At 48.0% G+C, this 24,433-nt stretch overlaps 1 protein-coding gene across 1 annotated transcript in view; it reads left to right on the top strand.

Annotated features, from left to right (window-relative positions):
• The window catches only part of NCAPH2 (non-SMC condensin II complex subunit H2), a 49,816-nt gene extending 35,078 nt beyond the window's left edge, over positions 1–14,738 (top strand). Inside the window, 6 exon segments of the mRNA XM_044283417.1 lie at positions 7,288–7,328; positions 7,330–7,363; positions 8,080–8,135; positions 8,409–8,510; positions 12,454–12,603; positions 14,070–14,738. Of these exon segments, the coding sequence (XP_044139352.1) occupies positions 7,288–7,328; positions 7,330–7,363; positions 8,080–8,135; positions 8,409–8,510; positions 12,454–12,603; positions 14,070–14,210 (524 nt within the window). The 3' untranslated portion in view covers positions 14,211–14,738.
• Positions 14,739–24,433: the final 9,695 nt, after the last annotated feature.

Raw genomic sequence — 24,433 nt, 5'->3', positions numbered from 1 at the left:
TATAGGATCCTGAGATATATATTTTTTTCATCTGACATCAGAACGGTAAAATAACTGTAACATTTCTCCAAGATCTTTCCTGTTATGCATAGGAAGGAAACCTGTCAGTCTTGGGCAGGAGAGGTTTCATTTGCCTCATTTCCCATGCAGCACTAGTGCACTCTGCAAAAGTACTGAATGCTAGCCCTAGAAACTTTTGGTGGCAAAAAAAACACCACCTGGCAGAGTTCAATGGCATAGAACTCTGGTACTGTAAAGCTGCAGTCTCACAGCCATGGTAAAGTCTATAACAAAGCCACAGGTCTGTTGTGGGGGAATTTTATTGAAAATTCTGATTTAATACTACTATCTGCAACCTACATTGCGAATAATTTTGAAAGTTTTGGTTTACTTTGTATCAGTTAAATTATTTTTTTTTCTCCATTTCTTGTCCAAAGTCCCAGATTTGAGTAACATGAGACACCCAACAGTCTGAGCTAAAAGTCTCCCTAATCAGAGGGCTCACAGTAACAAGACTCTTAGGGCTCATGCACACAAACGTATTTTCTTTCCATGTCCTTTCAGTTTTTTTTTTTGGCTTTTTCAATGGGTCTGCAAAAAAAAATGGAAGGTACTCCGTGTGCATTCCGTTCCGCAAAAAAATTGAACGTGTCCTATTATTGTCCGCATTACAGACAAGGATAGGACTGTTCTATTAGGGGCCAGCTGTTCCGCAAAATACGGAATGCACACTGACATCCGTATTTTCTGCGGATCATAATACATACGGTCATGTGCATGAGGCCTTAGGGCTGTTGCACACAAGCGAGTCCATTGCGGGAATGACAGTGTGTGTGAGCGTGATCCTCCGTTCTGGACTTGCAGGAGCACATGGCATTATACCGATTTTATAATGCTGTGTGCCTCGGCATGACCTTACTTTTACAGGATCATACTGACATAAAGCTGTCATTATGATCTTGTAGAATTAAGGTCAGGCAGAGGCACCCAGCATTATAAATCGGTATAATGCCATGTGCTCCTGCAAGTCCAGAACGGAGGATCATGCTCGCACACAGTGTCATTCCCGCAATGGATTCACTTGTGTGCAACAGCCCTTAGGGCTTGGAGGACTGACTGATGTTCCATCCATCATTCAAATACAATTTTCAGTACATGGCTGGAGATCTCATCTGCTTGGAGATACACACCCTATGTTACCTGACACAGACCAGTTCTGGTTGTGCTACATACATCTAAAGTTTAATATTGTAAGATATTTCTCGCCCATTTTCCTTGGGGGACACAGACCTTGGGTATAGCTTCAGCTCCCTAGGAGGCGTGACACTAAGTAAAACTGTTAAGCCCCTCCTCCATCAGCTATACCCTCAGCCTGGAGATAGAGGCTACCAGTTTTAGCTTAGTGTCCAAGGAGGCAAGACACTCCCTGCTACTGCAGGGCTGTTTTCTCCTTGTTATTTTTACTTTTTCTTCTAATTTTGTTATTTTATTTTTTCCTAGGGATACCAGAGACGCATTAGACCTCTCTGCTCTCCCGGGGTTGAGCTGCGCCAGTGCCAACTTATCTGCACTGCTGCCTCCCCCACAGAAGCAATAGGAGGATCTGGGCAGCAATGGCTCCCCTACATCCCGCCAGCTAGGGGGTCGCCCGCACGCCAAGCCCCTCTTCCAGCTTCCTGCCACTGCGGTGCCAGTGGCTGAAGGGGCGACCCTGCTGGAAGGGACTGAGGGTGAAGACGTCGGACGGTGAGATGGCTATTCCAGCCCATACCCCGTCCCTATCTGCATCTACCCCTCTGGGTAAGGGGGGCACCCGTGGTCGCTCATTCTGAGCGCTCATCTGCAGGACAATGCAGCACAGCAGCATCCTCAGCACCCCCACGCCGTTCCCCCCCCCCCACGCTGCTATCTTTCTCCCCCCCCCCTCCCCCTCATTCGGGGCTGACTCCATTTTTCTCTTCTCTCTCTCCCCCTTCCCGCCGAGAACGGGGGGCGGGGCTTAGCGGTCCCGGCAGGGGGCGGGGCTTACGTGCGCGTCATTTTGGGGGCGGGGCTACGTTCTCCTTCACAGGAGACATTTCAAGCGCTGGAGGGGGCGGAGCTTGTTCCCCGCGCTTTCTGCTGAGGTTTCCCGCGCTTCCTCACTCCTGACAGGAAGCTGGGACACGGTGGGGGACTCTAACCTCCTGTGTACATCGCTCGGCTTCTGTGGGCGCTCTCTGCTGCTCTCTGCTGTTCACTGCTTCTCTGCTGCTGCTGATCTGGGCCATCTCCTGACGTTCTTCTGAGGCACTGGTAGGACAGTTAACCCTCTCCTAACCCTCCTGGTCATAGCTGCTATAACCCTTTGTGGTCTCTATATTAGAGTACAACCACACTTCAGCATGTCAGATCCCACAGGTGCCCCCAAACCCTGGTACCATGCCTGTACCGCCTGTAAGGAACTTTTTCCGCGTGGGCAATCTGAGCCGCATTGCCTTGCATGTCAGGCCCCGGTGCAGGGCCCGCTTCCCGCTGCGCCCCCCGGTGCCTCTGAACCCCCTGACTGGGCTAGGTCTCTGTCTCAGGCGGTGGAAAGCCTTACACACGTAGTGGGCCGTCTCGTGGATAGACCGCCTCTCCCGCAGGCTGCCACAATCCCTGTCGCACCCGCTGGGACTACCGTTTCTGCCGCCCCCACTGGTTCCCTGCCTCCCAGGAATCTTCCAGGGCCCGGCATACTCAGAAACGTTCAAGGGTTGAGCGCACATCTTCTCCAGATGCTTCGCTCTCTCCGCCATGCGTGCGAGCTCAGTCAAGTCTATCCTCTCAAAGGGATACGCTTTCTGAGGGAGAACTGGCGGATTCGGACGTGGACATGGACTCAGAGCTTCCGTCCAAATTGGCGTCCGCGGTGGGGCATCTTGTCACTAGCATCCGTGATACCTTTCAGCTACACGATGACCCCCCCCAGCTCTGAACAGGCCGGCGTGTCCTTTCTCCGCCCCAAACAGGCCTCCAAGGTTTTTCCCATACACGCTGATTTTTCTTCTGTGGTATCCAAGGCTTGGACTCGGCCTAATGTCCGCTTTATTACACCCAAAAAGCTGGACATTTGTTATCCCTTTCCAGCGGATTCTGTGACCACGTGGACATCCCCGCCTAAGGTTGATCCTCCCGTGGCTCGCCTGTCCAAAAGCACTACTATTCCTGTACAGGACGGATCTTCCCTCCAGTCTGTTGAGGACCGTCGTACGGAATCCCTCTCCAAGGCCATATTTGCTGCCTCTGGTTCGGCCCTTAGACCGGTCTTTGCCTCCGCCTGGGTTGGCAAAGCGGTCTCTGAATGGGGTTTGCAACTGGAACGGGAGTTAGGGTCGGACGTCCCTGTTCAGGACCTCCGTTCCTTAGCCCAACTAATTGTTCAGGCCGGAAAATTCGTCTGTGAGGCCTCCCTTGATGCGGGTGCCCTCATTGCCCGTTCCTCTGCCCTGGCAGTTTCTGTCAGGAGGGAACTCTGGCTGAAGGTTTGGGCGGCGGACGCCGCTTCCAAACGCTCTTTGGCCGGCCTACCATTCACGGGTTCCCGCCTGTTCGGAACCCGTCTGGACGAACTTATATCAGAGGCCACGGGTGGGAAGAGTACTCACCTCCCCCAGGCCAATGGGCGCCCCCCGTGGTCGCGCTGGTTCGTCCCGTTTTCGGTCCTTTCGCAAGCCCACCGGGTCTAGACCCGCGGCCAGTTCTTCTTCCTCTGGCCCAGCCCAGGATAGACGCAAGAAGCTGTTTTTTCGGACGCAACCTACCTGGCGCAAGTCCCAGCCTGCACGGGCTCCCACAGGCCAGCAGCCCTCTGCCTGAAGGTGCGCCCCCACCCACCCGGGTGGGGGGCCGCCTTCTCCTATTCAGGAACGTATGGCGGGCCCACATCTCAGACGCATGGGCGCTCGAGATTGTATCTTGCGGATACAAAATCGAATTTGCGTCCATTCCGCCAGACCGTTTCTTCCGATCCCGTCCTCCGCGAGATCCCGTACGAGTGGCCGCCTTCTTCGCGGCCATTCACTCTCTAATGGACAAGGGTGTCGTCGCCCCCGTGCCTCCGACGGAAAGGTTCAGGGGGTTCTACTCGAACCTCTTTGTGGTTCCCAAGAAGGAAGGCTCAGTGCGTCCGATCTTGGACCTAAAACGCCTGAACCGTTTTCTCCGACTGCAGAGATTCCGGATGGAGTCTCTCAGGTCCGCAGTGGCCTCCCTGGAAAGAGGGGATTTCATGGCCTCAATCGACATTCAGGATGCATACCTCCACGTTCCGGTTGCTCCATGTCATCACCGCTTCCTGCGCCTCGCGGTGGGGGACGATCACTTCCAATTCGTCGCCCTTCCCTTTGGTCTGGCGACGGCTCCTCGAGTGTTCACCAAGGTCCTGGCCCCTGTCTTGGCCCTTCTACGTTCAAGAAGTGTTTTTCTTCTCCCATACTTGGACGACATCCTGGTCAAGGCACCCTCCTTCTCTCAGACATCCCGCAGTGTGGAACTCACTCTGGAGACCCTGACGCGGTTCGGTTGGATTATCAACCACCCCAAATCTTCCCTTACCCCCTCCAGACGGCTGATCTTCCTGGGGATGCTCCTGGATACAGAGTTGGCGGAGGTCCGCCTTCCGTCGGACAAGCGTCTGGCCCTTCGCGGGTCGGTTCGCAGTCTCCTCCGTCATCACCGCCCTTCCCTCAGATCCAGCATGCGGTTGTTGGGAAAGATGGTTGCCTGTTTCGAAGCGGTGCCGTTCGCACAATTCCGATCCCGCACCTTTCAGAGGGCAATTCTGTCGGCCTGGGACAAATCACCGAGGAGTCTGGACAGGACCTTTCTTCTGCCTCCCCTGGCTCGGGCTTCCCTCGGCTGGTGGTTGCATATCCCTCTAAGGGGCAAGTCCTTCCTTCCACTGAACTGGCTGGTGATTACCACAGATGCCAGCTTACGGGGGTGGGGGGGGGGGGTTTCCCTCCCCGGTCCGTCCAGGGCGTTTGGTCTCTATCGGAGTCCAGACTTCCAATCAATATTCTGGAACTGAGGGCGATTCTTCTGTCCCTCAGACACTGGACCCATCTGCTGAGGGGCCACCCTGTTCGGATCCAATCGGACAATGCCACGGCTGTGGCATACATAAACCATCAGGGAGGCACTCGCAGCGATGCAAGAGGTGACCCTCATTCTCCTCTGGGCGGAGACGCACGTGCCGGCCTTATCTGCGATTTACATCCCGGGGGTGGACAACTGGGCGGCGGATTTCCTCAGCCGGTCCACCATCGACCCGGGAGAATGGTCCCTGCACCCAGAGGTGTTCGAAGCCCTTTGTCTTCGCTGGGGTCGCCCCGACGTGGACCTCATGGCCTCCAAATTCAACCACAAGGTCCCCCTATACCTGGCCAGGGCACGGGACCCGAAGGCATACGGCGCCGACGCGCTCGTCCTTCCGTGGCGCGAATTCTCCCTTCTGTACGTCTTTCCTCCTGCCACGGGTTCTTCGGAGGATCGCGGCAGAGGGCGTCCCCGCGATTCTAATCGCCCCGGATTGGCCCCGCCTGTCTTGGTACGCCGACCTAATGTTGCTGTTGGCAGACGCACCGTGGCCACTGCCCTCCAGGGAAGACCTTCTCTCTCAGGGACCGATCTTCCACAAGCATTTAGGCTCGCTACGTTTGACGGCGTGGCTATTGAGACCGCCGTCTTAACGCAACGGGGTTTCTCCGCGGACGTAGTCCGCACCATGATCCGGGCTCGTAAGCCCGTATCCTCTAGGATCTACTATCGGGTTTGGAGGTCCTATCTGGGGTTCTGTGAGTCCCGGAGCATCCCACCTCTCCGGTTTTCTCTTCCCACAATCCTGTCCTTCCTCCAGTCGGGTCTGGACCTGGGGCTGTGCCTCAGTTCTCTGAAGGGTCAGATTTCGGCGCTGTCTATTCTTCTCCAGCGTCCCCTGGCCCCTCTAGGGCCAATTAAGACCTTTTTACAAGGGGTGGCTCACTCTGTTCCGCCGTACCGCCCTCCAGTTCCTTCCTGGGACCTGAATGTGGTGCTCTCGGCGCTCCAATCAGCCCCCTTCGAGCCTTTACGGGAGGTCTCCCTTCGCCTTCTGTCCTGCAAGGTCATCTTTCTTGTGGCCGTCACGTCTCTCCGACGGGTGTCGGAGTTAGCGGCTCTTTCTTGCTCCGAACCTTTCCTGATCTTCCACCAGGATAAGGTTGTGCTTCGGCCTGTCCCGACTTTCCTGCCAAAGGTGGTCTCCGCCTTTCACATCAATGAGGACATCGTCCTTCCGTCGCTCTGTCCCTCTCCTTCCCACCCCAGAGAACGGGAACTGCACCGTCTGGATGTGGTCAGGGCGTTGAGGATTTACTTGGAGGTCACCGGGTTCTTTTCGGCGCACGGACTCCCTGTTTGTGGTTCCGGAGGGTTCGCGCAAAGGGTTGGCGGTCTCCAAGGTGGCTATTGCCCGTTTCATTAAACTGGCGGTGTCTGAGGCTTATCGAGCCAAGGGCAGACCTCCGCCTTTCGGCGTCACTGCTCATTCCACCAGAGCAGTCGGAGCTTCCTGGGCGCAGAGGCATCGGGCCTCGGCTGAACAGTTGTGCAAAGCAGCCACTTGGTCCTCTCTGCACACTTTCACAAAGTTCTATAGGGTGCATACGCATGCATCAGCGGATGCTGCTTTGGGTCGCCTGGTTTTGCAGGCAGCGGTTTCCTGATGCTCTGGTGGTGTTCCGCCTTGGGTTTGTGGTCCCTCCCTTCTTGGACTGCTCTTGAACGTCCCAAGGTCTGTGTCCCCCAAGGAAAATGGGCGAGAAAAGGAGATTTTTGTATAACTTACCAGTTAAATCTCTTTCTCGCTCTTCCTTGGGGGACACAGCACCCACCCTTCTGTGTTTGGTTACAGGGTTATGGTCTGGCGCCCCGTTGGGTTGCTGGCTGGTTGTTTGCGTTATTGGTTGTTATCCTTTCACTACTTGGACACGCAACTGGTAGCCTCTATCTCCAGGCTGAGGGTATAGCTGATGGAGGAGGGGCTTAACAGTTTTACTTAGTGTCACGCCTCCTAGGGAGCTGAGCTATACCCAAGGTCTGTGTCCCCCAAGGAAGAGCGAGAAAGAGATTTAACTGGTAAGTTATACAAAAATCTCCTTTTTACAATTTTTTATTAATTCAAAAAACTAATATGAAATGCATATGATATGAAAAGCATGCTTGTCAGATTCTATATGAACAGAAATAACGTTCTCTTTGTATCCCATTTTTCTTTTTGGACAGATCTCTCAGACCATGAAGACTTAGGTCTGAACATTCCAGCTTAGTCTACACGAAGAGCCAGCTTGTACGGGTGTTGGTAATGCATATTCACATTCTTCATGCTCGTCACTGTCATCAGTATTATGTTTTCTATGGCTGAAGTAGAACATTTGATACATTTTAGCAATGATAAAGGAAATGTACTCTCAACTAAAACTGACCTCAAATATTCCCCTCATGATACCTCTTCACCTCAAATTAGGCATACAGGTGTATAATAAGGCCTCCCAGATTTTCTTGGGTGCTTTGCCAAGGGGATCCAGCATCCAATGTCACAACGGAAGCATATTCACTTTACTAAAAGCTCCATTCAAAATCCTTAATGGTGGCAGAGTTTTGTGAGATGATAGATTTTTAATGAAGTTTCTAATAAAGTGGATATGCTTTAATGGTGACGTTGGCTGCTGGATCCTCTTTAATTACTTCTACACTCCCATCGATCCGATTGTTTGGCAGCCAGGTTAGCTGTATTTCTCTTGTGCCTATTGTACAGTATACACACAAACCTATAGGATGCTTCAATAAGGAGGCTTGGAAGACAGCACACACTTTTCTTAATTTTTTTTATAATTTAGCTCTTTTTGGCTCCTGCCTCTAGTACAGAGGCCAGAAAAATTGTTATAAAACCATTGGGGATTTTTAGCTGCTTTCACTTTTCAGTAGTTTTTTTCCATTTCTTTTGTGGATTTTAATTTTGCTTCTCCTGGATGATGGACAATAAAGCTGTAACTGACTGCGCCTTGTCATTTGCAGATCCAATGGATCTCCACGACCATATGACATATGAGGAGCTTGTGAGAAGAAATGTGGTAAGTACGAAATTTCAGGTCTTAACCGCTTCAAAGGGATCAATAAATTACTATAATAAACCTCTGAAGTCCAGAGGTTTTCTTTTAGGATAACGTGTTGGGTCAAATAGTCTATTCTATTGGCTGTGAACACGAGCGTATTCTTTGTCCATATCAACGCCCGACCGTGGTTTTAACTGATCCAGACACAGAGCATTAAAGGGCTATTTCTTTTTTGGTGATCTTATTAAAGTACGTTACTGATAGTGATTCTATCTTATTCTATGATTTTAGGAGTTATTTATTGCAAATTCTCAGAAGTATGCCCAAGAAACGGTACTTTCCTTGCGTGTGCGAGAGTGGGAGGATAAAATGGAACCACAACTTCAAGAACAGGTATGAACTGTCTTTACAGCAAACTTCAACCATCTGCAGTAGAGTTTTAGGCTTTTGTTCCTAATAACTAAACATTTGAAGTGGAGCACTCTTCCATATACACTATAAAAGTCCTAGATAGGGTCCATTGTATTCAATGAACTAAAAATGAGCTTTCTCCTGTAAACTTCCCTTAATGATGAAACTTAATCACAAGGGTCCCTTTCAGTGGTACCCCAAGACAACTCCTTTTAAAAATTCTTTAAAGGGAGTCTGTCACCTCCATATGGCCATATACAGTGCTTACATGGCTCTGTAGCAGACCTATACAGGATTGTAACGGTACCTTTGTTTTTCCTGCTGGTGCAAGTCAAAAGAAAAAAGTTTAATTCATATGCAAATGAGCACTGTCAAGTGCCCAGGGGCGGCATTCAGTGTGTAGGTGCCCAGGCTGCTCTGCCTTCTTTTCACTTTACTCCTCCTCTGCCTTTGCCCGCCCTCCAAGTCTCTTGCCTCATCGATAGGTCCGGACTTGGAGGGCGGGCAAAGGAAGAGGCTGGGGAGCAGTAAAGTGAAAAGAAGGCAGAGCAGCCTGGGCACCTACACACTGAACGCCGCCCCTGGGCACTTGACAGTGCTCATTTGCATATGAATTAAACGTACCTACCATTCTGCCGGCTCCTTCCTTCTCCTGCAGTGCCTGCACCCGGTGGCCATCTTGCTGCTCTGCTACTGCAATCGGCTTTCTCTGTCTGGGACACAGCACCATTGGGTCTGGTAGGCAGCCTTTTTGGCTGACTCTTTTTCCTTGCAGGTTCCATCCTAGCCCTCATGTCTTCTGGTCGGGACCCCACTCCCCCTGCCGCGATTTCCACCCATTACGCCTGTTCCCTGTGTAATAGGAAGTTCCCATGCGGCCGGTCTAACTCCCTCTGCACACAGTGCCTCAACCCCAGGCCGCCCCTGCGGGCCCCTCCGTGTCGGTCCTTCCTCGGATCATTCCCCCGATAAGTCAGAGTCTGGCCTCCGCCCTGAGGGTTTTCACAAAGGTGCTAGCGCCTCTAGTGGCCCTTCTCCGTGCCAGGGGGGTCGCATTGGTGCCTTACCTGGATGACCTTCTGATCCGGGCTCAGTCATTGGAGGACAACTTGTCCAGCCTACGCATCACTCTCTCGGCTGGCTTATCAACCACTCAAAGTCCTCTCTCGTCCCATGCCAGAGGATGCCTTTTCTGGGCATGATCTTCGACACTCGAGTGTTTCTTCCCCCAGAGAAGATTGCCTTTCTTCAGGCGGGGGTGACTCGTCTCCGCGACCCATCTCCTCTGACCATCAGGATGTGTATGCGCGTCCTGGGCAGGATGGTGGCCTTCTCCCGGGACCTTCAGTTGTTCATCCTATCCAGGTGGGACAAGTCCCCGGCAGGCCTCGATCGCCGGACCCGTCTCCCCGCCGAGCTTTGCCAGGATCTCTCCTGGTGGCTGAATCCTTGGACGGTGTCCCTGGGCCGGTCCCCAGGTGGCGGGTGATCACCACGGATGCCAGCCTCTCGGTTGGGGAGCGGTCTTAGAGTCCCTCACTGTCCAGGGTCTTTGATCTGGTCTGTTCAGGAGTCTTCCCTGCAGATCAACGTTCTCGAACTCAGGGCAATTTTCCTGGCACTGTCTCACTGGACTCCCCTTCTCCGCGGTCTCCCGATCCGGGTTCAGACAGGCCACAGCGGTGGAATTGTCTATCTGAACCACCAAGAGGGCACCAGGAGTGTGATGGCCCTTCAGGAAGCCTCCCGCATCCTGCAGTGGGCGGAGAAACCCATTCCGGTTCTCTCCGCCATACACATTCTCGGGGTCGACAATTGGGTGGCAGGCTTCCTCAGTCGTCAGCTTGTCGACCCGGGCGAATGGTATCTCTACCCAGAAGTGTTCCTCCAACTTTGTCACCTCACCGTTGGGGAACCCCGGACGTGGATCTCTTTGCATCGCGCCTCAACCGCAGGCTCCCGTGCTATGTGGCACGGTCCAGGGACCCTCAAGCTCTCTCGGTCGACGCCCTAGTTCTGCCTTGGTCTCAGTTCGGCCTTCTGGTCCCCCCCCCCCCCCCCCCCCATTCCTCTCCTTCCCCGAGTGCTCAAGCGTCTCAAGGCAGCCCGTGTTCCGGCGATCCTGGTGGCTCCGGATTGGCCCCGCAGGGCGTGGTACGCAGATCTGGTGTTTCTGATCGCCGACGTTCCGTGGCGACTTCCTCTGCACCACGATCTCCTTTCCCAGGGCCATCCGAATTTACCTCAGCTTCGTTTGACGGCGTGGCTGTTGAGACCGCGGTCCTGAAGTCCCGTGGTCTCTCTGACTCGGTCATCCAGACGATGCTTCATGCTCGCAAGCCCCAGTTGGCCCGCATTTACTACCGGATCTGGAGAGTGTATTTTGCCTGGTGCGAATCCGGGCGTTTTCGCCCTCTCCGTTTCTCCGTCCCTAACATTCTGGCCTGCCTTCAGGCCGGTTTTGAGAAGGGTCTTCGCCTGGCTTCTCTCAGGGGGCAGATTTCGGTCCTCTTCCAACGTCCTGTGGCCTCGCGGGCCCAGGTTAGGACTTTTCTCCAGGGTGTTGCTCGCTGAGCCCCTCCCTTCCGGTGGGACCTGAATCTCGTCCTCGACGCCCTCCAGTCATCGCCCTTCGAGCCCTTGGCAGAGATCTCTCTGTCGTTTGTCTCGTTTAAGGTGGCTTTCCTCGTGGCAGTCACCTCCATCCGCCGGGTTTCCGAACTTGCGGCGCTTTCTTGCCGTTCGCCTTTCCTTGTGTTCCATCAGGACAAGGTGGCTTTGCGCCCTGTTCCCTCCTTCTCCCGAAGGTGGTCTCCTCGTTTCATATTAATGAGGAAATCGTCCTTCCTTCTTTCTGCCCTAATCCTTCTCACTCTAGGGAGGAATCCCTCCATTGCCTGGATGTGGTTCGGGCTCTTCGCCTGTATCTCCGCCTCACGGAGCCCTTCCGTCATTCGGACTCTTTTTGTGGTCCCGGCATTCCCTCGTAAGGGTTTGCCTGCCTCCAAGGCCACCATCTCTCGCTGGGTTCGGTCGGCCGTCAAGGAGGCCTATGTCGCGAAGGGCCGGGCTCCCCCTTCTAGGTTGACCACACATTCAACTAGGGCGGTTGGGGCTTCCTGGGCAGTGCGTCATCAGGCATCGGCTTCCCAGGTCTGCCGGGCCGCCACCTGGGCGTCAGTTCACACTTTTTCTAAGTTCTACCATATTTATTCCATGGCTTCTGCTGATGCCAGTCTGGGGCGCAAGGTTCTGCAAGAAGCTGTGCTTTAGATTGGTGGCATGGCGCTTTTTTCTTCCCTCCCTCGGGGACTGCTTTTGGACATCCCATGGTGCTGTGTCCCCCAATGCCATGCATGAGAAAATTTGATTTTTTGTTTTGTACTCACCGTAAAATCCTTTTCTCGTAGTAGGCATTGGGGGACACAGATCCCACCCTTCTTGAGTTTCTTCTTGTTTGAAGTCCCGGCGGTTGCCTAAGTTGGTTGTCGGGTTCCCCCAGTTAAAGACTTGTTTGCTTTCAGTTTTTTCTTTTTTGGTTCAGGTGTGGCGTTCCTACTGCTTTTGTACCGACTGATCTCTCTTGGCTCTGGCAGAGGGGTATAGCCCACCTGGGAGGAGCCAACACTTTTTTTTGTTTCTAGTGTCAGCCTCCTAGTGGCAGCTGGGCATATACCCATTGTGCTGTGTCCCCCAATGCCTACTAAAAAAATGCAAAAAAATCAAATTTTTCCTGCTTGTGCAAGTCTAAAGAAAAGAACAAGGGTACCGTTACAATCCTGTATAGGTGTGCTACAGAGCCAAGTAAGCACTGTATATTGCCATATGGAGGTGACAGTTTCCCTTTAAAAAAACTTGAGTTATACATTTCACTGCCAGGTGGCATAGTATCAGAATAAAGACCTTTTTGTGTATTTCCTTGCAGGAAGAAAGGGGCGCTTTCGATATTCATGATTACGGAGATCGTCTGGTGTCACAATTCAGTAAGGTGGGAGAGTGGAGATCTTTTGCAAGTCTAATGGCACACAGGGAACCCTATGAAATTTGCAGATACATGTTGGCATCTCTACAACTGGTGAGTATTCAACAATCTTTTCTGTCCATAATTCACAGATGTAGCAGAACTGAGCATGCTATTTTGACACTGTCATTGATGTGCTGTGCAATGTCTTATAACTGGGTTACCATACAACATCAAGCAGGCCTTCTATGTTATGCTGTAAAAGCTACAAATGACAAATTCCAGCTGCTAGACCTAGGTGCAAGACACAATTGGACCTATGCTGGGTGCAACATCATAGTAAGACGGATAAGTGTTAGTATAAGAAAATCTGCTTGCTGGACTACTTATTTTGAGAGCTGGCAGTGCTCGTTGCCAGGTGGTCAATCAGCCTGCTAAGTGCTAACCGGTTTTCAACTTTGCTATCAATCCATAGGACAGGTTTAGAAGGACTTTTCAACGCCCTAATATTTAGGCCAGACAAACACAAGTGAGTTTAATGCGAGCTACATGTGGCAGTGAGAGGTCCTGTTCTGAACTCTGCTCCTTTGACAGGATTGCACAGCGTTAGTGTGATTTATAAGGCTGTGAGTCATGGAATCTATTAAATTACACTGACATAATGGCTTTCAGTGTTGTAATTCAGTTCTCACAGGGACAACTACATTCTAAATCAGTATAAGGCCCCTTTCACACAAGCAAGTTTTCAGCGCGGGTGCAATGCGTGACGTGAACGCATAGCACCCGCACTGAATCCTGACCCATTAATTTCAATGTGTCTGTGTACATGAGTGTTGTTTTTCACGCATCAGTTCTGCGTTGCGTGAAAATCGCAGCATGTTCTATATTCTGCGTTTTTCACGCAAGCAAGTGCGGGTGCGATGCGTTTTTCACTGATGGTTGCTAAGAGATGTTGTTTGTAAACCTTCAGTTTTTTTATCACACGCATCAAAACGCATTGCACTCGCGCGGAAAAAACTGAACGCAATCGCAGACAAAACTGTGACTGAAGTTACTTGCAAAATAGTGAGAGTTTCACTGAACGCACCCTGAACGCATCCGGCCTCAATCCGCAACGCCCGTGTGAAACCAGCCTAAGGGTCCATTTAGACTACCATAGGTGTTTTGCAGTCTGCAAAATGCCGTGAGTGATCTGCATTTTGCGGAATGCACGTGGTCAGCCCTATATAGACACGGATGCTTTCAGGACATGGTGTGCTGTCCAAATCTTTTGCAGCCCCATTGAAATGAATGGGTCTGCGCCCGTTCTGCTAAATTGCGGCCCAAGCAAATTTGTGTATTAGCAAAATAGTTAATTTAACCCATTTTTAGTGCAGCACACAGATGGAATTCAGAAATTTAGAGAAAATATCAGGATAGTTATTATGAGTAGTTTCATAAATTGTTACTGCATTATGATTTTACGTCCCCTATGGTCTGATGGGAAAACTGCAGGGAATTGGAATCTCGATTGCAAGCTGCACAATTTATTTACAAGCAATGAAGTACTGACTATCAATCACTGCTCTTTTTCTCTCTAGGCTAATGATTACACAGTAGAAGTGTCCCAGAAGCCAGGGCTCCATGAAGGACTAGATACAATGTCCCTACGGCTTCTCAGTCAACAGAAAGCACATGAGAGATTCAAGACATATACTGCCCCATCTGTTGCTGAGCACTGACCATAAAGACGAGAAAGTTTTACACATTATCTGACAGCTGAATCCACACTGCTGTTACTTTGTCATGGAGAGTCTATCTTATATCAGACTGCATTTGTAACAAACCGTGATGCCTAATGCAGTTAGAATAAGATGGCTGCTAGAAAAAGAAACATCGGAAAATATGCCGCCTAGTGGTGAACTGGACTCCACAGTATATTGGTATACTGAAGACAAGTGGCCTAATGGACTCCTCCCTCCCTTCTCTCCCATTAGCGCTGGCTGTTATGTTACTTGGTGAAGTGCTGTGTGCATTTCACCAAATACATAAATGTTTTTATTACATTTATATTCTGTACATACATTTTTAACCCAATTTTTGTACAGTCTTTGCTAGTCTCAAGTCCCTTTTCAAATATATGTATGTATAAATTCCATTTATATAATATTGTTTTGGTCTTTTTTACATCATGAAATAACTACACACATATAATTTTACAAATCGCCAATTTAAGGCATTATAATATTCTAAACTGGGCCAGCTAGCAATAATAAAGTATGAATGGATTTTAAAGGCTATGGACAACTTAGGGTATTTTTTATCCTTGCATTTTACTCATTTTAGGCTAAAATATTTTTTTTTTAAGGGATTCTGTCACCAGGATTTATCCTACAGAGATATTCATATGTGCCCATCGGTCTCCTTGTTTTGTATTAAATGATCCCACTCTTACTGCTCTGTGTGTCTTTTGTTCTTCCAAAAAGCGGTTTTATAGATATGTAAATTACCTTGCTAAGGAGCCCAAGTGGTTGCCCCACGATCCGTTTGTAGCCCAGCACAGCCTACCAGTTAATGTATTCACTGCACTTGCCCTGGCGTCATTCCTTCCAAGCGCCGTAATCAGGCGCAGTGTACACAGTAGTCTGCGCCCGTGCAGACTACTGGCACAGGCTTCGTCGATCCAACTGCACATGCGCCAGCTCCCTGCGCACGCGAGATTACGGCGCTTGGAAGGAATAATTTAACTGGTAGGTGTTGCTGGGCTCCGGGACGATGGGCGCGGCCGGGCTCCAACGGATCGTGGGGCAACCCCTTGGGCTCCTTAGCAAGGTAATTTTACATATCTATAAAATTACTTTTTGGAAAAATAAGACACACAGAGCAGGAAGAGTGGGATCATTTAATACAAAGCAAGGAGACTGATGGGCACATATAAATATCTCTATATGGCAAATCCTGGTGACAGAATCCCTTTAATTAGTCTTTATTAACAATGTTCAGCTATTTCTGAGAGAGAGGCTAAAAATCTGTCTGTTTTCAAGCTTGTTTTCTTTGACTCCTGTCATCAGATGGCTTATGTGTAGTTGTCATCTCTGATCTCCTAACCTCAAACACTCATAGCTTAAAGGAAACCCTTCACCTGGAATTTGGCAATAGAGCTGAAGACATGGGTTGCTAGATCGCCGCTCGCACATCCACAATGTCCAGTCCTCGCAGCTCTGTGTTTTTATTATGTAAAAAAAAACTATTTGATAGATATACAAATTAACCTAAGATGAGTCCTGTCCCTGAGATGAGTCCAGTGTGAAGGAGCCCAGCACTGCCCCGCATCCTCTGAATCTCCTCCTTGCTCCCCAACATCACAAAGCTAGAGCGCCGTAATCTCGCGATGCGCGAGCTAGTGCATGCGCAGTGTCGACATAGTGTTCCTTCCCTGTGCTGGCATCAGTCTCGGGGAACGAACTGCGCATGCGCTAGCTCACAAAACGCAAGATTACGGCGCTCTAGCTTTATGACGTCGGGGAGCAAGGAGGAGATTCTGAGGATGCGGGGCGGTGCTGGGCTCCTTCATGCTGGACTCATCTCAGGGACAGGACTCCTCTCAGGTTAATTTGCATATCTATCAAATCGTAGTTTTTTTTATTTTTTATTTACACAATAAAAGCACACAAAGCTATGGGGACTGGACATTGCGGATGTGCTAGCAGCCCATGTCCTCAGCTTTATACCCAAAATCCAGGTGACAGGTTTCCATTAATTCTTATCACACTGAGGGAGTGGTTTGAACAGAGCCATGCCCCTGGGGATAGAATATTGACAGCGTTGAAACCTCCCCCATAAGGTGCAAGCCCTGTTTGTGGTCGTAATGTTCCCCTGGAATTCCGTGAAGTGCCTTGTGCAGGAGCGGCTGGTCAGCATCACCTGGGGAGGGGCAGAACAAGACACATGGTTGAAGCACTGCTCATGCCCCGTCATTATAATGCCGTGTTATCCTGTGAAACAAGCAGTGTTCATAATGGGAAATCAAGCTGCCGTATGGAGCATGTTTTCCACACTGGACACGCTTGTCTGAAAGAGGCCTCACACATTTGCCTCCAAGATCTCTCCTTTGTATCCCTCTTACTCCAGAAATCTATAGACCCTTCTTCCCCCAAACGATCAGATCTTTCCCCTCTTTTGAAACAACCTGAAAACTCACTTATTCGGCAAGGCGTACAGTAATCCTTCTTCCACTACAGAGCCATATGAGCAGCTTCTATCTTCACCTGCTGTATTCCTCCTTGCGTTGTACATTGTTAGCTCTTGTAGACAGGGTTCTCTCTCCCTCTATACCAGTCTGTCACTCACAGAGTTCATTTTTACTGTACATTTTTGGATTACATGATGAAATTCATTCACATATATACAGAAGCCTAGAAATAATGGCCCAGGTACCTAACTGCTCTGCACATTCACTGATCAAAAGCAAAGGGAGAGATGTGTAAAAATTGGCTCAAAGGAAAATTGTGCTTGGCAATGAAATGCAACTTTTTTCACCTCACCCATGGGAAAATGACAGCATGAGGCATATTGGTTTCTATGGGCAAGTACACCACTTTTATTTAGCTCTAACTTTCCAGGAATAGAGTTCTATTATCTTATATGTCTGTTTAACAACTGAGGCTACTTTCACACCTGCGTTAGGTGCGGATCCGTCTGGTATCTGCACAGACGGATCCACATCTATAATGCAAACGATTGTATCCGTTCAAAACGGATCCGTCCTGACTTACATTGAAAGTCAATGGGGGACGGATCCGGTTTCAATTGCACTATTTTGTCAGTGAAAACGGATCCGCCCCATTGACTTACATTGTAAGTCAGGACAGATCCGTTTGGCTCCGCATCGCCAGGCGGACACCAAAACGCTGCTTGCAGCGTTTTGGTGTCCGCCTCCAGAGTGGAACGGAGCCAAACTGATGCATTCTGAAACGGATATCCTTATCCATTCAGAATGCATTGGGGCTGATCCTAAAACGGATCTCACAAATGGAATTCAAAACGCTAGTGTGAGAGTAGCCTAAATCTGTAGTAACATAGAAACATAGAATGTGTCGGCAGATAAGAACCATTTGGCCCATCTAGTCTGCCCAATATATCTGAATCCTATGAATAGTCCCTGGCCCTATCTTATAGGAAGGATGGCCTTATGCCTATCCCATGCATGCTTAAACTCCTTCACTGTATTTGCCGCTACCACTTCTGCAGGAAGGCTATTCCATGCATCCACTACTCTCTCAGTAAAGTAATACTTCCTTATATTACTTTTAAACCTTTGCCCCTCTAATTTAGAACTGTGTCCTCTTGTGGTAGTTTTTCTTCTTTTAAATATGCTCTCCTCCTTTACCGAGTTGATTCCCTTTATGTATTTAAAAGTTTCTATCATATCCCCTCGGTCTCTTCTTTTTGTAGTGTAGATCTAGTCGGAAGCTGGCCATACATTTGAGGATACGGCCACACAGGTTTCTGCATGCAGTTTTGGAAGCCAAAATCAGGAGTGAATTTATGACCCACTCCAAAGCTGCATGCAGGAACCTGACTGTGACCAGCTGTTGGCCAACATCTCAGGGTATTCAGCCTAATTTAACCATAAAATTACAGCTTTCTTCTGCAGCCGTTGCTCCAGGAAAAAAATGGAACATCATATCCATTAATCAGGTATACCAGGTTCTCTGTTCTGGCTCATGTAGAGGCATCCCTTCCTCTACAATGTCCATAAATTCGAATAGGGCTTGTAGATTTTGGTGGTCTATATAAGACAACTCTTTAAAAGTAGGCATTTTTGTACTTTTTTCATAGTTTATCTTTGGGGTGCAGTTTTTAATAAAGTTTTCATTCTATAGGTTTTTTTTTTATGCTACAGTTTTGCAACTTCTTACATTATATGGACAATAAAGTAAAGAGGTTGTCCAGCATTTTAACATTGATGGCTTGTCCTCAGGATCAATATCTGGTAAGCGAGGGTCCAACACCATGCACCCCTGCAGAGCAGCTTTTTCAGAGTAGCTCTGGCACTACGCCCCTCAATCCATTCTGTAGTATACAGAGTTGGTAACTGCAGCACTTCTATTGAAGAAGTGGAGCCCAGGCTGTATTATACAGCCAGCATCTGCCGCGTATGGAGTGGGTTCAGCACAGCAGCCTGCTTCATACAACCCCTCAGCCACGGGGATGTACAAGCACGTTATGGTAGCTGAAGGGGTTAAAACCCAGTGGGCGGAATGGCCGCATGGACTCTTAGTTCTGGCACTGAGCGACAAAGTTAAGGCAAGTTCCCCTCTTTTCCAGCCGCTATACTAAAGGAAATTGTGCCTGGATCCTTCCTAAAACCTCCATACAATGCCCCGAGGTAAACAAGTCCATGCCAAGCAAGGCAGACTGGACTTTTATTTTGAGAATGGAGCTGACACTGCACAGACTGAAGCAGCGCTGCCGTGTGCGTCGTCATCTCCTGGGTCGGTGCATGTGACCTCTCTGCCGGTGCAGAGGGAGATCCCCCAGAAAAAAAGTCAGGTTCCCGCAACTCACCTCCCGACTCAGCGCGCACAGAAAGGAGCTCCAGGCAGAATAATATAAAATTTATGGGGATCCCAGAATAAATTGGCCCTTCTGACCTTATGGAATACCTACGGTCCCTAATGCAGAAGCTACTACCCATGATCTGATCATAGATTGGGCCCACAGGATCCCTAGACCCAGACATCTGCCAGAAATGACACCTAGGGATACTCTGGCTCGTGAAATTATACACGGATCTCTCCGCAGCAACACTACGACAGAGGTGTCTGTTAGCACCAGTTACCATAGCCCTACAAGAGCACAAAATCATGTACAAGTGGAGCTTTCCAGTAAAGCTGATGTTTAACCATAATGACAAACAGTACAGCATTGTCTCCATGGAAGAGGGCCGCCGTCTGTTGGGATCATGGAACATTCCAGTACCACCTGCAGAGGATATCCACCACATCTGACTTCTGAGTGGCACACAGCCAGTGCAAAGAGAAGAAACAAACACTGAACATCGGCAGTTCTTTAGGTGTCATGGCGCCTGCTCTCGGTACTTCTTGTCCGGATTATATACCCCCTCGGGTAACCGATCATACTCCGGATCTAAGTATTCTGTCCATTACAATTTATTTTTCTGTTTTATTTGTTCTAATATTTACTCTTAATGTTGTATACATTTTTCCACCATGTAGTCTTGGATGTTGATATGGAGGGGAGGGATACAAGCGGGCAGGCTGGTCAATCTATACCCTGAGTAGCTTAATTATAGATCTAAGCATTTCAAAAATGTATCACGGTTCTTAATGTGATCTCCTTGAACGCCAAGGGCCTTAATAGCCCTCAAAAAAGATCTTATATGTGGTCAGAGGCGCTACATCGAAAAGCGGACATATTATGTGTGCAATAATCACATATGTAAGCAAGGATGCCCATAGAAGTCGACACCATCTACAGTGGATATAAAAAGTCTACACACCCCTGTTAAAATGTCAGGTTTCTGTGATGTAAAAAAATGAGACAACGATAAATCATTTCAGAACTTTTTCCAACTTTAATGAGACCTATAAACTGTACAACTCAATTGAAAAACAAAACTGAAATCTTTTAGGTGGAGGGAAGAAAAAATATATAATGTGGTTGCATAAGTTTGCACACCCTCTTATAACGGGATGTAGCTGTAGGGGTGTTATTCTAGCTTTTAGTAACTCCATCGCTTTTTCACAGAGTACAACGATATTAGATACTAATGGTAGATATATCATTATGGTGTGTACAGTGAATAACATACCATATACTATAGCTGATATATACGCACCAAACAAACATCAAATTCACTTTCTCAATAAAGTATTAGCTAAGGTTGGAAAAGTACGAAAAGGCCACCTAATATTGGGGGTTCATTATACAGTGTGAAGGGCGACTAGTAGTCATTATACTGTGTGAAGGGCCACTAGTAGTCATTATACTGTATAGGGGCCACTGGGGGTCATGTCAATGTAAAAAAATGCCTCATGGGGGCCCACTGGGATTTATCGCCCAAGGGCCCACATGAACCTGGAGCCGGCCCTGAACACAACTATATCCTTTCTGCGGTCTGCAAATTGTAGATCTGCAAAATATGGATACCGGCCATGTGCGTTCCGCATTTTGTGGATTGGTATATCCTGCCCTTTCTTAGAAATACCTATTCCTGTCCGCAAAACAAACAAAAATAGTACATGTTCTATTTTTTTTGCAGGGGGGGCGGAATGGATTACGGATGCGAACAGTACATGGGTGCTACCACAACCGTAGATTTCTGTCTTAATTTGCACTAGAAAACGAGTGTACATTAAGATAAATATGTTTCGGCCATGCCCCCTTCCCACCCTTGACACTTCCTCTTTCTGAAAACTTATCCCATGCCGTCATGGAGGATTCATGAAAAGGAAATTACCGGTAAGTAATGACAGAAATGACACCTAGGGATACTCTGGCTCGTATTCATTTTTTCAAAACCAAAGAAGCTATCCTATCAGCGGCCCGCCAGTTCTTGGAGATGCCAGCACCATATCAGTCAGTGAAATTATACACGGATCTCTCCGCAGCAACACTACGACAGAGGTGTCTGTTAGCACCAGTTACCATAGCCCTACGAGAGCACAAAATCATGTACAAGTGGAGCTTTCCAGTAAAGCTGATGTTTAACCATAATGACAAACAGTACAGCATTGTCTCCATAGAAGAGGGCCGCCGTCTGTTGGGATCATGGAACATTCCAGTACCACCTGCAGAGGATATCCACCACATCTGACTTCTGAGTGGCACACAGCCAGTGCAAAGAGAAGAAACAAACACTGAACATCGGCAGTTCTTTAGGTGTCATGGCGCCTGCTCTCGGTACTTCTTGTCCGGATTATATACCCCCTCGGGTAACCGATCATACTCCGGATCTAAGTATTCTGTCCATTACAATTTATTTTTCTGTTTTATTTGTTCTAATATTTACTCTTAATGTTGTATACATTTTTCCACCATGTAGTCTTGGATGTTGATATGGAGGGGAGGGATACAAGCGGGCAGGCTGGTCAATCTATACCCTGAGTAGCTTAATTATAGATCTAAGCATTTCAAAAATGTATCACGGTTCTTAATGTGATCTCCTTGAACGCCAAGGGCCTTAATAGCCCTCAAAAAAGATCTTATATGTGGTCAGAGGCGCTACATCGAAAAGCGGACATATTATGTGTGCAATAATCACATATGTAAGCAAGGATGCCCATAGAAGTCGACACCATCTACAGTGGATATAAAAAGTCTACACACCCCTGTTAAAATGTCAGGTTTCTGTGATGTAAAAAAATGAGACAACGATAAATCATTTCAGAACTTTTTCCAACTTTAATGAGACCTATAAACTGTACAACTCAATTGAAAAACAAAACTGAAATCTTTTAGGTGGAGGGAAGAAAAAATATATAATGTGGTTGCATAAGTTTGCACACCCTCTTATAACGGGATGTAGCTGTAGGGGTGTTATTCTAGCTTTTAGTAACTCCATCGCTTTTTCACAGAGTACAACGATATTAGATACTAATGGTAGATATATCATTATGGTGTGTACAGTGAATAACATACCATATACTATAGCTGATATATACGCACCAAACAAACATCAAATTCACTTTCTCAATAAAGTATTAGCTAAGGTTGGAAAAGTACGAAAAGGCCACCTAATATTGGGGGTTCATTATACAGTGTGAAGGGCGACTAGTAGTCATTATACTGTGTGAAGGGCCACTAGTAGTCATTATACTGTATAGGGGCCACTGGGGGTCATGTCAATGTAAAAAAATGCCTCATGGGGGCCCACTGGGATTTATCGCCCAAGGGCCCACATGAACCTGGAGCCGGCCCTGAACACAACTATATCCTTTCTGCGGTCTGCAAATTGTAGATCTGCAAAATATGGATACCGGCCATGTGCGTTCCGCATTTTGTGGATTGGTATATCCTGCCCTTTCTTAGAAATACCTATTCCTGTCCGCAAAACAAACAAAAATAGTACATGTTCTATTTTTTTTGCAGGGGGGGCGGAATGGATTACGGATGCGAACAGTACATGGGTGCTACCACAACCGTAGATTTCTGTCTTAATTTGCACTAGAAAACGAGTGTACATTAAGATAAATATGTTTCGGCCATGCCCCCTTCCCACCCTTGACACTTCCTCTTTCTGAAAACTTATCCCATGCCGTCATGGAGGATTCATGAAAAGGAAATTACCGGTAAGTAATGACAGAAATGACACCTAGGGATACTCTGGCTCGTATTCATTTTTTCAAAACCAAAGAAGCTATCCTATCAGCGGCCCGCCAGTTCTTGGAGATGCCAGCACCATATCAGTCAGTGAAATTATACACGGATCTCTCCGCAGCAACACTACGACAGAGGTGTCTGTTAGCACCAGTTACCATAGCCCTACGAGAGCACAAAATCATGTACAAGTGGAGCTTTCCAGTAAAGCTGATGTTTAACCATAATGACAAACAGTACAGCATTGTCTCCATAGAAGAGGGCCGCCGTCTGTTGGGATCATGGAACATTCCAGTACCACCTGCAGAGGATATCCACCACATCTGACTTCTGAGTGGCACACAGCCAGTGCAAAGAGAAGAAACAAACACTGAACATCGGCAGTTCTTTAGGTGTCATGGCGCCTGCTCTCGGTACTTCTTGTCCGGATTATATACCCCCTCGGGTAACCGATCATACTCCGGATCTAAGTATTCTGTCCATTACAATTTATTTTTCTGTTTTATTTGTTCTAATATTTACTCTTAATGTTGTATACATTTTTCCACCATGTAGTCTTGGATGTTGATATGGAGGGGAGGGATACAAGCGGGCAGGCTGGTCAATCTATACCCTGAGTAGCTTAATTATAGATCTAAGCATTTCAAAAATGTATCACGGTTCTTAATGTGATCTCCTTGAACGCCAAGGGCCTTAATAGCCCTCAAAAAAGATCTTATATGTGGTCAGAGGCGCTACATCGAAAAGCGGACATATTATGTGTGCAATAATCACATATGTAAGCAAGGATGCCCATAGAAGTCGACACCATCTACAGTGGATATAAAAAGTCTACACACCCCTGTTAAAATGTCAGGTTTCTGTGATGTAAAAAAAATGAGACAACGATAAATCATTTCAGAACTTTTTCCAACTTTAATGAGACCTATAAACTGTACAACTCAATTGAAAAACAAAACTGAAATCTTTTAGGTGGAGGGAAGAAAAAATATATAATGTGGTTGCATAAGTTTGCACACCCTCTTATAACGGGATGTAGCTGTGTTCAGAATTAAGCAATCACATTCTAAATCATGTTAAATAGGAGTCCGCATACATCTGCCATCATTTAAATTGCCTCTGATTAACCCCAAATAAAGTTCAGCTGCTCTAGTTGGTCTTTCCTGAAATGTTCTTAGTCGCATCCCACAGCAAAAGCCATGGTCCACAGAGAGCTTCCAAAGCATCAGAGGGATCTCATTGTTAAAAGGTATGAGTCAGGAGAAGGGTACAAAAGAATTTCCAAGGCATTAGATATACCAGTGAAGGCAGTCATCATCAAGTGGATAAAATATGGCACAACAGTGACATGACCAAGGACTGGATGTCCCTCCAAAATTTATGAAAAGACAAGAAGAAAACTGGTCTGGGAGGCTACCAAGAGGCCTACAGCAACATTAAAGGAGCTGCAGGAATATCTGTCAAGTACTGGCTGTGTGGTACATGTGACAACCATCTCCCGTATTCTTCATATGTCTGAGCTTTAGGGTAGAGTGGCAAGACAAAAGCCTTTTCTTACGAAGAAAAACATCCAAGCCAGGCTACATTTTGCAAAAACACATCTGAAGTCTCCCAAAAGCAT

Source organism: Bufo gargarizans, chromosome 2, assembly GCF_014858855.1.
Source record: "Bufo gargarizans isolate SCDJY-AF-19 chromosome 2, ASM1485885v1, whole genome shotgun sequence".
Classification (NCBI taxonomy): domain Eukaryota; kingdom Metazoa; phylum Chordata; class Amphibia; order Anura; family Bufonidae; genus Bufo; species Bufo gargarizans.
This window is presented reverse-complemented; position numbering and strand designations above follow the sequence as displayed.